General features: G+C 43.1%; 1 protein-coding gene across 1 annotated transcript in view; it reads right to left on the bottom strand.

Annotated features, from left to right (window-relative positions):
• PREX1 (phosphatidylinositol-3,4,5-trisphosphate dependent Rac exchange factor 1) overlaps positions 1–13957 on the bottom strand; it is a 220634-nt gene that overhangs the window by 98801 nt on the left and 107876 nt on the right. Inside the window, exon 5 of the mRNA XM_083446700.1 lies at positions 13594–13695. Coding sequence (XP_083302826.1) covers positions 13594–13695 — 102 coding nt within the window. The remainder of the gene's footprint in view (positions 1–13593; positions 13696–13957) is intronic.

Raw genomic sequence — 13957 nt, 5'->3', positions numbered from 1 at the left:
TTTATTTATACCCCGCCCTCCCCAGCCAAGACCAAGCTCAGGGCAGCTAACACCAGGTATAAAAACAATTGATTAAAATACAACTTAAAAACAAGATTAAGTACAACATTAAAATAATAAGACGTTCAAAAACCAACAAGCCAGCTATCCCAACCTGGTTAGTCCCCTAAAAACTCTGATACCCTATTTTTAAATACAATATACTCCCATAGACTCCTTACACTGCGTTTAAAACCAAAATCGAATTTGGACAGAAACTGTTTCTCAGGCGGCTAGAGTTGTTGCTGGCGGGTCCACTGTTTTCTCAGAAGCCCAGGGAGAACAGGACACTCTGCTTTAAGGCCTGCCAGTGAACACATCAGGTTCCTGCTCCCTCATCTTATTTCCCACCATCCATCCAAACTCACTCTCAAAAACAATTGTCTTGCATCAGCTTGAAGACCAATACATTCATCATGTATTAGTTTTCATAGACTAGAGTTCAGTTTATCAGGTGTGTGAAATGTTATTCTAAGCTGCAGGTATACATGGCTAGAGAGGTGACGCCAAACTATTGACATCAGTCATATGCTGGACCACAAGCCTGGCACATGTGGCAGTGTTGGTGGCTAGTCCTGCATTTTCCCAATGTTCCAAACACCAGAATAAGACTACAATTTGTGTGGTTCAGACCAGAGCAGAGAAACTAGGTTAGGTTTGCTATGAAAAGCAACTCTGGAAAGACTCTGGAAACAGATGGTAATCAACAATGACCTGGGTTTGGCAAGGAGCGTAGCCCGTGTCTACTTAAAATTAATCATCTTTTTCAGACCAATAACATTTTACAGCCAACCCCATTTGGATAAAAGATCCTTTCAATAAAGCCTTACTAAACTTGTTCGTTTCCTCCTGGTACATAATAGGGTGTTTAAAATGTGACATTTTTAGCCTGTCTGGAATGTTTCACATTCTTCCAATACTCCTATTTGCTTCTTATATTTAGCTCTGATAGCTTTTAGCTCTGTGACCCAATGGCAAAACCGCCGCACAGCTGCCTCCTTCCACGTTTCCAGAGAGGCAGCTTAAATGGAGTGAGTTTCAATGCAACTGGAAATGCAGCACCAGGTCTGTAACCAGGCTGGTGTATTTTCCGAGCATAAGTAAACAAAAGAAGAAGAGAGAAAAGGAATCTACAAAGGAATCTGGCTTGAGAGCAGGATCTAGAGTCTTGGTTGACCACAAACTTGACATGAGCCAACAGTGTGACGCGGCAGCTAAAAAAGCCAATGCAATTCTGGGCTGCATCAATAGGAGTATAGCATCTAGATCAAGGGAAGTAATAGTGCCACTGTATTCTGCTCTGGTCAGACCTCACCTGGAGTACTGTGTCCAGTTCTGGGCACCGCAGTTCAAGAAGGACACTGACAAACTGGAACGTGTCCAGAGGAGGGCAACCAAAATGGTCAAAGGCCTGGAAACGATGCCTTATGAGGAACGGCTAAGGGAGCTGGGCATGTTTAGCCTGGAGAAGAGGAGGTTAAGGGGTGATATGATAGCCATGTTCAAATATATAAAAGGATGTCACATAGAGGAGGGAGAAAGGTTGTTTTCTGCTGCTCCAGAGAAGTGGACACGGAGCAATGGATCCAAACTGCAAGAAAGAAGATTCCACCTAAACATTAGGAAGAACTTCCTGACAGTAAGAGCTGTTTGACAGTGGAATTTGCTGCCAAGGAGTATGGTGGAGTCTCCTTCTTTGGAGGTCTTTAAGCAGAGGCTTGACAACCATATGTCAGGAGTGCTCTGATGGTGTTTCCTGCTTGGCAGGGGGTTGGACTCGATGGCCCTTGTGGTCTATTCCAACTCTATGATTCTATGATTCTTTCTGAGTCAAGATTTTCAACCTCTGTCCCAAGAAACGGCTAATTCTGTCAACAAAACGCATGGTGATGACTGCATGTACAGGTTTTGCTTGTTTCATTTTGCTACTCTGATTCTATAAGCTTCTATCACAGACCTTTGTCAAGCAGACCATTAGTGTTGCTCTTATTGCTACCAAAAAGCAAGTCTTTGTGATGGGTGTGAAGGTTTATTTCAGAGGTGGGGAACCTGTAGCCCTCCATGTGTTGCTGGCCAACAATTCCCATAATCAGTGACCACTAACCACATGCTGGCTGGGGCTGGCGGGAGCTGGAATCCAAAAATATCTGTAGAGCCAAAGGCTCCCCAACCCTCATGTATTGTAGATACCTTTAGGGGTGTGGACTCTGCAGAAAAGACACATGCACACACAACTGTGGTATTTCAGTAAGTGGGGACTGGACCACCCAATGTTGGTGCTTAAGGCACTGAAGGTTTCAGCTGGCTCCCAGATACCATCAAAGCAAGTTGCTTACAATGAGCTCTCCTTGTCTGGATCAGGAGAAACTCTTTTTGAACATATATCACGTGATTATTATTAGACCTTTGCAGGCTGCAAAACAACGACCCGGAGTAGGCATGAGAAACTGCCTGAAACAAGTTTTTAGGTTCTGGGTAAGAGCTGACAAAATCTGCCCAGAGTCAGATAAAGCTCCCCACCCCCAGCTTTTAAAATGCAGCTAAATTTTGCTAGCACTTTAAAAAAGAAAATGAGCAACAGATTGCGAGGCCATGCAGGGTGAAGCCAAGCTATGACTGCCAGGGCATGGAAAAGGTATCACAATCCATCAACAGTACAGATGTGTCACACTTGGCATGTGACTATCCTGCTGCCTTAACAGCATAGATGACATGTTTTGTTTGGCCTGAGTCAACATGCATCCTGCACTGGGTCCTTCTACTTCACCTGAGAAACCCAATGTTCATGCCAGTAACCCAGAAGTGCTCACATAACCAGGTGAGCAAAGTGGTAAAAAACAACAACCCAACATCCACTGTCTAATGAGCCTCTAATTATATTCTTCCTCTTAATGCTTAAAACAGGAAATTAAAAATCTAATGCCCTTCCCCCCCTCCTACATTGTAGTTTTGATAATGAAAATAAATAAACAACAACAACAATAAAATACAAATGAAGGACTGCATTAAAAAGGTAAAGGGTAAAGGGTACTTTTGATTAGATGTTAGGAATGCTCTCTGCTTCTTCAGTGAAAACATGAGCGCCCTCTTTTATGATGTCTGGTCAGAATCCACTGATTCTGCAGCAATGTAATTTTTACAAAGTGAAACCTGCAGGCTCCTGGAAGCTGCAACTCCATCAGCTAGTTTCTATGATAACTATTTCAGGGAGAAATTCCCCCTGCAACTAAAATCTTGCAAAGTTTGCCTTACTGCTCAATCACACATTTCAAGCAGTGGTTATCAAAAGGTGTGGCGCACCACACAAGTATGGTAAGGTAAAGGTAAAGGGACCCCTGACCATTAGGTCCTGTCGTGACCGACTCTGGGGTTGCGGCACTCATCTCGCTTTATTGACCGAGGGAGCCGGCGTACAGCTTCCGGGTCATGTGGCCAGCATGACTAAGCCGCTTCTGGCGAACCAGAGCAGCGCACGGAAATGCCGTTTACCTTCCTGCTGGAGCGGTATCTATTTATCTACTTGCTTTGATGTGCTTTTGAACTGCTAGGTGGGAAGGAGCAGGGACCGAGCAACGGGGAGCACACCCCGTCGCGGGGATTCAGACCACCGAGCTTCTGATCGGCAAGTCCTAGGCTCTGTGGTTTAACCCACAGCACCACCTGCGTCCCACAAGTATGGTAGGAGAGGACAATTTAAACATTTTGTTATAGTATAGTATAGTATAGTATAGTATAGTATAGTATAGTATAGTATAGTATAGTAATCATTCATTCATCGCAGTATATGGCTAGATGTCTTTTCAAAATGAGAGCAAGACCATCAAGACAATCCTAGTTGTGATCCAGAATTGTCATTTAAAGCACAGAGGGACATTTCTTGCTGCCAGCATGAATGGTTCAGCAACTCTGATTTGCAGTTTGAGTCAGGGGGTGTAGTGGACTAGCCCAGAACTCAGTTCCAAGGCAAGAACACAGAGCGACAGAATGACCGGGAGCTTTGCTCAATCTCTTTGGAGAGGCACATTGAAGTTTTCTGTGCAGTCACAGAGATTGCTACAGAACTGAAGCCTGAATCTGGAGGCCCTGATCCACAACATAAGAAAAGACCGAAAAGAAAAACACCCAAGTACATTACAAAGGTTTAATTTCTGGATCTGGTTCAAGATTAATATATTGGTTGCTGTATCACTGTTTTGGTTTTATTATTTGTTTTCTTTGCCTGCTAGGGATGATAATGATATTGGTTTTCAGGAATTATTTAGATAGTTTTTCTACACTGTTTTTTTAATTGCTTTTGTTTTCTCTGTATTGCTAAAGGCGAGACTGTTTTGCTATTTTTTAGAGGTGCCCTGATAGCTTTCTGAAGGAGGATTAGGAATGATTTAAGATTCACTGCAACACAAATGTTTAGGTTTTCCAAGGGTGAAGGTTGGAATGGCTTTGGATTGAGAATTTTAAAGTGTCTGTGAGCACCAGGAAAGAAGAAGCCTAAGGGTTACTACTGAACTTTAGTTTTGACTTCTTTGCAATTTAAACTTTGGAGGTTTGAACAGGGATAGGGATTTCTGTTGGGGCTGATAAACACGGTTGTGCTGTGAGTGTGTACTTTTAATCATGGGAGATTCAATCTTGTACAGTGGTACCTTGGTTCTCAAACACCTTGGTTCCCAAATGCCAAAAACCCGGAAGTGTTCCGGTTTTCAAACATTTTTCAGAAGCCAAACGTCCGATGCGACTTTCAGCTATTGTTTCCGGGTCACCTGCACCAATCAGAAGCTGCGCCTTGGTTTTCAAACATTTCAGAAGTCAAATGGACTTCAAGAACGGATTAAATTTGGCGCTTTTGTTTTTGCTATTTATTTTACATTTTTGTTTTTGAGGCTTTTTTGGTTAATTTGTTTTTCTGACTGTGTGGAACCCAGTTCAGCTACTGATTGATCGATTGTGTGACTGCAGAAATGGATAAAAGCCCCCCACCCAAACAATGACTATCATCAGTGCAGGAAGGAAAAAAATTAATCCATTTTGCATTGCTTTCTATGGGAAAGCGCACCTTGGTTTTGGAATGCTTTGGTTTTGGAACAGACTTACGGAACAGATTGAGTTTGAGAACCAAGGTACCACTGTAAACTGTTCAACTGTGTCTTACAGGAGCTGTTTTTAAAAACAACAGCACTGGAAGGTGAACAGGACCTCTTTGGAAGGAGAACAGTAAGCTTGGGGTAGATTAAAGGGCTTTGATATCCTGTGATTTTATACCTGCATACTGGGTTGTGCCAATAAAAAGACTGATTAAGAGTCCAAACCCTCTCATTGCTCCAATACTAAGGGTGCACATAACTACATACTTGAGAGAGGAGGTACTGCAAACAAGTATCTGCATCATTTGATGCAGACAACCTAAGAAATTATAGGTATGCATGCATATTCAGATGGATTCTACCCAAATCAATTTCAGTCCTGCAAACGTCCAATTTTATAGTTAGGCCAAGGTCAGTATTATATGAAACGAGCAAGGAAAATGGTATGGAGATGATGGCCTAGCAAAACTGGTGTGTGGTTATGAGATAGGAGGGAAAGGCAAGATGAGAAAGCAGGCCAGTGGGCAGGAGTGGGTGTGTAAACATTAAGCCCAGAGTGACAAGCTGCTAGCCCAAGGGTTTAAGGTGCAACTGAAGTATGCACACACACACATAGGCTGAAATGTACCAAGGTCCAAACCTGACCTGCACCATCCCAAGTACAAAGCAATGTTCAGGTGGAATTCCTGAGAGGGCAGATTCGAAGTGCAAAGAGGCCTTTTCTTGGTCATGCCAGGAGAACCGAAATGAGCACACAGCAGAATACAGAGGATGGAAAGAACAGAGCATCTTTACAAAACAACATCTTGAACCAAACCCAGCTCTAGCGTTTCCTCGAAGAAAGGATGTTGTTGTACCGAAACTGGTCTTGTTTTCGTCTCACCGCCCTGCCACCGCCCACTTCATTATCCTCCACACCAGATTAAACATCTTCGGTTGTATACTTAAAACAGGGAGCAAGGCACATACTTTTGCTGATGAAAATTACAACAAATCCACATAAAAGTATTCCCTTGCTCCACCTCTTGAATTTTCGGAACACTCCCTTCGAGGAAAGCCTGTGAGATACTTTATACAACAGAATGTTAACTCTTGACTTTTTTACTCTGCGTGATGAAACACAGTTTGTTCTTGCAGAACAGATTTATGGAAAACCTAGGACTAATAGCAGGCAAGAGATTGCACCAATCAATCCCGTTTCCTGTCGTCCTCATGAGTGCAGTGGGATTTTTTAACAGCAGATTTAATGAGTCCAGCAGCAGAATGCAGATTCTGGAAATAAATCCAAGCAGTGCATAGCCAAACAAATCCTAGATAAGAGCCTGTAATTCAGTGATAAAATGCATGCTTTGCATACACAAAGTCTGAGGTTCACTCCATGGCCTCTGCAGTTAAAAGGATATCAGGTAGCACAGGTGAGAGATGCTATTAGAGGGCCCCTGTCAAGCTGGGCTAGGTGAACAAATGGTCAAGACTCCAGATAAGGCAGCTTCAGATGTTCATAAACAGAGAGCAATGATAGCCAATGAATATGATTCGTGTTTCTTCCCATGCTTTGGATAACTTTTTTATATTTATCTTTTGCATTGCTTCATTACTATTTCAACAATACTGGTACATGGTGTTGTGAGCTCCTAATTGGTCATGTTTCCTTGTGATAAACCAGATGATGCCTTCGGCTGGAATCATGTGAAAACTATTTATCCCCATTTTCAGGCTGAATCACCAGACCCTGCTTCATAGAGACTGCTTAAATTAGCCACCCCTGCCCTAAAGATTCGCTGAAGGAACAGCTATGTCCCAGGGAGCTTTGCAAGTTGGGCAGACTCATCCATCTTTGCCCTGCGTGGCATTGAAATGCCCCACGTCAAAAGCCAACTGGAAAACGGTGCTGCTGTTGACGTTGCTAAACTGGCCCAAAACCAGTTCCTGCGCCCAAAGGAGCCTAGAACATAGCTATCAACTTTCAGATTTGAAAATAAGGGATCAGCAGCCTCGAAAATAAGGGATCAGCAGCCTCACCTGTCCCGGGGACAGTCTACGGGATATCTAACAATCCGGGATAGCAGCGGGAAGCAGCGGGAAATGGCACTGGAATAAGGGAATTTCCTGCAAAAAAAGGGAAGGTTGACAGCTATGGCCTAGAATGCCAGCATGTCTCTAGCCTGAAGAGGTCACATTATGCTCCTCAGATGTGATGACACACTAGAAGCCCTGCTTCCCTTGTACCACCACAGTCCATGTCTCCTAAAATGGGAGGCAACAAGTTTCAAATTAGGGTCCCATAATTGCTTCAAAGTAAATGCAGCCAATTTAAGCACACTTGGAAGGAAGGAAGGAAGGAAGGAAGGACAGACAGACAGACAGACAGACAATACAGTGGTACCTCGGGTTACATACGCTTCAGGTTACAGACTCCGTTAACACAGAAATAATACCTAGGGTTAAGAACTTTGCTTCAGGATGAGAACAGAAATTGCACAGCAGCAGCGGGAGGCCCCATTAGCTAAAGTGGTGCTTCAGGTTAAGAACAGTTTCAGGTTAAGAACGGACCTCCGGAACGAATTAAGTTCTTAACCCGAGGTACCACTGTATATTCTGTAGACTGGCCTGCAAGCATAGGTCTTTCCCATCATCAGCTTTCATCCTTGAAGAAGGAAGGAATGAAACCTGTCAGCTTCTGCATGCATAAAAATATTGCTCTCCCAGTTAAGTTATTTTCAACAATAAACCAGTATTATTTTAGGCTGAAAACTGATTTTTTAAGAATGAAGAAGAGACAGGTTTTAATTTTCCTGTAGGGCTGTGAGCTCACACACAGACTTCACCATAAATCTTGAGTTGGGAAATATTTTAGCACCTTAACCTCCAGCTAATTAGCACTATCCTCTTTTAACAATCCTGAAGGGGAAATAAAGGGCACCTTGTCAGATTTCCATCACACTTCTTATAGGCACTGCTTTCCATTTCAAATTTCTGACACCCACCATCATTAAGGCTTGCAAAGCACCATGCTGTTTTGCATTACCTTTCAAGTGGATTTGGAGTCTGGCAGCTCAGCTCCTGCCTCCAGGTTATCCTTTCTCAGAAGCACAGGAATCTCCCAACCAAGGAGGCAGCCTATAATTATCAAATGTGGCTTTCAAGTGGCTCACATTGCTGCAAGGCATGGAAACCAAAATAATACCGGCTTGAACTGTAGCCAGATACCTGCAAAGTCCTGGGTGCAAGGGTCAAAAATCACAGCAAGCATCCATAATCCCCACACCACGAAGTCATCAATCAGGTGACTCTGAGGGTGTGCTGCTGTGACCTACATATGCTGATAATATTAGAGGGCAAGAGAACAGAGGTAAGTGCATTTAATTCCCACCCTAAGGATATGATTAACACATGATCACTGCACCACTACAACCACCTGAGCTCATGGAAGGTGCCCTTTCTAAAGGGAAACAGTTCTTTTGGTGCTTGGGCTTTAATTTCCACTATGCAATAGCACAGTGCACAAGGGAACAGGACTGGATTAACACTTATGCCAGTAAACTACTGAAATCTTGACTACATAGCAAGATGCCTTATACAGTGGTACCTCGGGTTACGCACTTAATTCGTTCCGGAGGTCCGTTCTTAACCTGAAACTGTTCTTAACCTGAAGCACCACTTTAGCTAATGGGGCCTCCTGCTGCTGCCGTGCTGCCGGAGCAAGATTTCTATTCTTATCCTGAAGCAAAGTTCTTAACTTGAAGCACTATTTCTGGGTTAGCGGAGTCTGTAACCTGAAGCGTATGTAACTGGAGGTACCACTGTACAAAGTTAGACTATTGCTCCATCTAGCTTAATATCATCTACACTGACTGGAAAGGGATTTTCAGTGTTTGAGACAGAGGGCAGTCCCAACCCTGCTTGGAGATCCCAGGGACTGGGAGTGGGATGCAGGCAATGTAGATGCTCTACCATTTAGCTAAGGCCCTTCCCCACAGTTTGTGGTTTATCTGGAGCAAAGCAGCTGTGGCTGTCATTCTCTGATGCACCCATATTTTGTCATGGTATGGCTTAGCACTGAATGCAAACCATGCCTTAGCAAATTTAGGTCACCTGACCCTGAAACCCTTGAGAAAGCTGGATATGATAACTCAACAATAAGTAATGTCACTCTGCTAGTGCTCAGGAGCACTCCTTTTTATTCTCAAACAAAAACCCTGAATCCTAAGTATGGAAAATAAGTTCTAAGGCCGAGCCTTTGCTCAGATTAAGTCCTGAAGGGCTTCTAGCCTAAAACTGAATCCAGGTTTGGAAAACTCTGGTTCTCTTGGAGGGAGAAGTTTACCTGTGATAGAACTGGTGGTTATGACCTTGGCTGAACAAACATGGAAAATGTTGACTGTGTATATAAGGCCCTGAAAATAATCTTTATTTCCTTTGCAAGATGGAAGAATCGAATCCTTTGGGGTTTAATATCCCAACTCATAGCTCTGGCCTAGTCTACACATACAGCAGAAAGTGGTAGCACAAGATTACAGGAGATCACTTCTTTTCAGTGCTTTCCTCCACACCAAAGAATTATCTGCAAATGGAAAAGTAACATAGCTGAAACAGTGCTGGCCTAGAATCTCTCCCCCTGAGGTGGTAGATTTGGGGTCCCCACACCTGCAATCTCAAGTAACACAGGTCGCTTCCCTACCTCAGAATTCTACAACCTAATCAGGCTCCCATCTCTGGTCAGCACTAAGAATCTCCTTTTCCCCCTGTTTGCTCAACTTTGAGTTTCGACACTCCCATAAACACAACAGAAAGCCAACTATGCAACCCAACCCAATGTGGATATATAAGGAAGCATAAACATTATAGAGGCCCTTGGAGAGGAATGTATACAAACCACATTTATCAAATCCCTATTTCCTCTGGCCTGTTGGCCCATCCTAGAGGTTTAAGAAGTCCTCCCAGTGTCACGCATAATCCCAATGCAAATCCACGGGACTGACAGGCTTCAACTTCCTCTCCAACGTTGAGCCAATGTAAATACACGGAGCAGGGTTATTTCGTACTTGTTGTGAAAGCTGACGCGGCATTTTAAGATAAGCTAAATTTGTCACAGCCTGACTCCTAGACTTAGCTATGTCAGAACAGATAGGGCAAAATCCCAACTCAAGTATTGCTACTCATTAACATTAAGAAACAGATTCATAGAAGCCCAGGTGTACATCAAAAAAGGCAATTTTGCACACATCTCTTGTGTATCTTATCGCCACCCAGCGGTAACGGACCTTGGAGTCTCAAATTTCAGTGGCACCCCGTGCAATGCCAAAATTTGGTGTCCCCCACCATGAGGCTCCACACCACTCCCATAAAACTGCCTCTGCATACAGGACCAGTCTACAAACTGATGCAATATTGCTAGCTCATAAGCTTTTCACTGGTTATGCATCTGACAGCCAACACTGCTCTAACTGCTGTCAAAGGGAGCTCATTTCTTCTTAAGGTGGGTTCTTGTGCATTTTTTTTTAAGAAAGTGCATCTAAGTTATATATACTCATATTTAAAAATAACAGCTTCGTTTTAAATAAAAATCACATTTCACCATAGTGGGAAAGGCTGTATCCTGGCACTAACTTGTCATCAGAATTTTACTGCAGATTTCTCCTAATAAACACATTTTTGTATGCGGTTTTGACCCATGGACACATTTTTGCAAACAAATATTCCCTATATAAGGCACTTTTTTATGTTATTTGGCCTAGAATATGGCACACTGTCCCCTCATTTCTATAAACATTATTTGGTCGGAGAACCGCATCACAAAATTTGGGTAAGTACAAAATCTGAAGGATTCTATAAACCTGCACACCTTTGGAAACCGTTAATCTGACATACTCACTTTTAAATTTGAAATGAACTGAATTTCTCCCGCATTCCTACCGCCTATACTAATTGTCCTCTTAATTTTAATAATCTGTATTGGATTTCAATGATACACATATGGTATGAAATCACACAAAAACGGACCATAACAAGAAATACAAAAACAAACAATAGCAACTTCCCCCTTCTATGCCAGAAGCCAGGTAAGCAATCATATTCATTCTTATGTGTAGTCACTGTTGCCTATTTATTACGTTTTCTGTGTTTTTCTTGCAGGGGCCTTATTGTTGTTGTTGTTGTTTAGTCGTTTAGTCATGTCCGACTCTTCGTGACCCCATGGACCAGAGCACTCCAGGCACTCCTATCTTCCACTACCCCCCGCAGTTTGGTCAGACTCATGTTTGTAGCTTCGAGAACACTGTCCAACCATCTCGTTCTCTGTCGTCCCCTTCTCCCTGTGCCCTCCATCTTTCCCAGCATCAGGGTCTTTTCCAGGGAGTCTTCTCTTCTCATGAGGTGGCCAAAGTACTGGAGCCTCAGCTTCACGATCTGTCCTTCCAGTGAGCACTCAGGGCTGATTTCCTTAAGAATGGATACAACGTTTGATCTTCTTGCAGTCCATGGGACTCTCAAGAGTCTCCTCCAGCACCATAATTAAAAAGCATCAATTCTTCGGCGATCAGCCTTCTTTATGGTCCAGCTCTCACTTCCATACATCACTACTGGGAAAACCATGGCTTTAACTACACGGACCTTTGTTGGTAAGGTGATGTCTCTGCTTTTAATGATCCTGTCTAGGTTTGCCATCGCCTTTTTCCCAAGGAGCAGGCGTCTTTTAATTTTGTGACTGCTGTCACCATCTGCAGTGATCATGGAGCCCAAGAAAGTAAAATCTCTCACTGCCTCCATTTCTTCCCCTTCTATTTGCCAGGAGGTGATGGGACCAGTGGCCATGATCTTCGTTTTTTTGATGTTGAGCTTCAGACCATATTTTGCGCTCTCCTCTTTCACCCTCATTAAAAGGTTCTTTAATTCCTCCTCACTTTCTGCCATCAAGGTTGTGTCATCTGCATATCTGAGGTTGTTGATATTTCTTCTGGCAATCTTAATTCCGGCTTGGGATTCATCCAGCCCAGCCTTTCACATGTTGAATTCTGCATATAAGTTAAATAAGCAGGGGGACAATATACAGCCTTGCCGTACTCCTTTCCCAATTTTGAACCAATCAGTTGTTCCATATCCAGTTCTGACTGTAGCTTCTTGTCCCACACAGAGATTTCTCAGGAGACAGATGAGGTGATCAGGCACTCCCATTTCTTTAAGAACTTGCCATAGTTTGCTGTGGTCGACACAGTCAAAGGCTTTTGCATAGTCAATGAAGCAGAAGTAGATGTCTTTCTGGAACTCTCTAGCTTTTTCCATAATCCAGCGCATGTTTGCAATTTGGTCTCTGGTTCCTCTGCCTCTTCTAAATCCAGCTTGCACTTCTGGGAGTTCTTGGTCCACATACTGCTTAAGCCTGCCTTGTAGAATTTTAAGCATAATCTTGCTAGCGTGTGAAATGAGAGCAATTGTGCGGTAGTTGGAGCATTCTTTGGCACTTCCCTTCTTTGGGATTGGCCTTATAGACCTCTTTAAAAAATAATACTAATTAACCATACATGTGGAAACTATACTTTGAATGTCTGTCCCTAAAAGAAAAATATATATCATTTTTTATTGCCACGTTTTAAAGTACAAACCTTTGTCTCTCCTCAAAAGTGGTGCAATTTAGGCTACAAAAATGATTTCTGCTGAGAGTTACGTCAACTGAGAGGGGTTTTCAGAATGGCCACTTACAGTATAACTTCCCAATCAAATCCAATTCAGAAGTAAACCTCAATGAAGCAAGTGAGTCCTGGTTCGAGCACAAGAAGTTACATGAAAAAATTGTCCTGTTGTGTCAGCTGACCAACTCAAATTACCCTTAAGGGCACTTTTATTTGCAATCAGATCAGAAGCTGAGTTCAAGTGCTCTGCTGCTTTGCACAAATGATGATTCCGCGCTTGGCCAATTATCAAACTACAGCTCATACACTCAGCTGCAGGCAGTGCTTCAGAAGCAGGGAAGAGGAGCAGCAGTGCCTCCCTCCATGAGGCAGATAACCTTCAATGTGATTTGGCCCTGGGCATGGATAAAGGAAAAAGGGAAGAATCACAGAAATAAGGCTCCTGTGTGATCATGCTGAGAGGAGCTGCACCTCACCACTGATCATTTCTGTCCCAGGGTACAACGCATGTGAAATTTAATACAACAAGTCAAGATCGCTCAGTAAGATCCATTGTCTGTTCCAGTGATAATGAACCTGTGCCCTCCAGATGTTGATGAACTCCAACTCCCATCAGCCCCTGTCCTCATCGCCAATGGTCAAGAATGATAGGAACTGTAGTCCAGCAGCTTCTGGGTGGTCAAAGGTCACCTTTGGTCTTCTTGAGAACTCCAAGCAAGCATTATACAAGCACATCACAACGGACTAGTCTTCTTCCATTCAAACCTGCAAGTGTATTAACGTTCCACAAACGCAAGTCAGAACCACATGTACAAAATCAGGACAAATGTTTTATTTTGTGTTACCTTCAGGAGCAGTGGGTATTTGCAAATCCTCTGGATTGGAGTCAGGAGATAACCCTCAAGTGGAATGTCTGTGGTCTTTCTGCCTCCCAAAAGCATGCAGCTCTGTAACCAGAAAATAAAAAGAATGTTACCCTTGACTCAAAGCTCCTAGGGACTTTCGGTGAGTTCAGAAAATGAGGATCAGTTCAATGTATGGAAGAAAATGAAGGAACATTTTATTCATTCATTTCCTTTCCTTAACAGACTTCAAGGAAGTCTCCCAACCAGGCACTGACCAAGCCTAAACCAGCTTGGCTTCATGGCATCATATGGCTTCTGCATTAAGAATTTCCAATTATACACTGTAATCCTATGCATGACTAAA

Source organism: Podarcis tiliguerta (assembly GCF_965153285.1).
Source record: "Podarcis tiliguerta genome assembly, chromosome: 6".
In the NCBI taxonomy this organism is placed as follows: domain Eukaryota; kingdom Metazoa; phylum Chordata; class Lepidosauria; order Squamata; family Lacertidae; genus Podarcis; species Podarcis tiliguerta.
The sequence above is the reverse complement of the archived record's forward strand: the minus strand, read 5'-3'. Positions and strand labels throughout refer to the sequence as shown.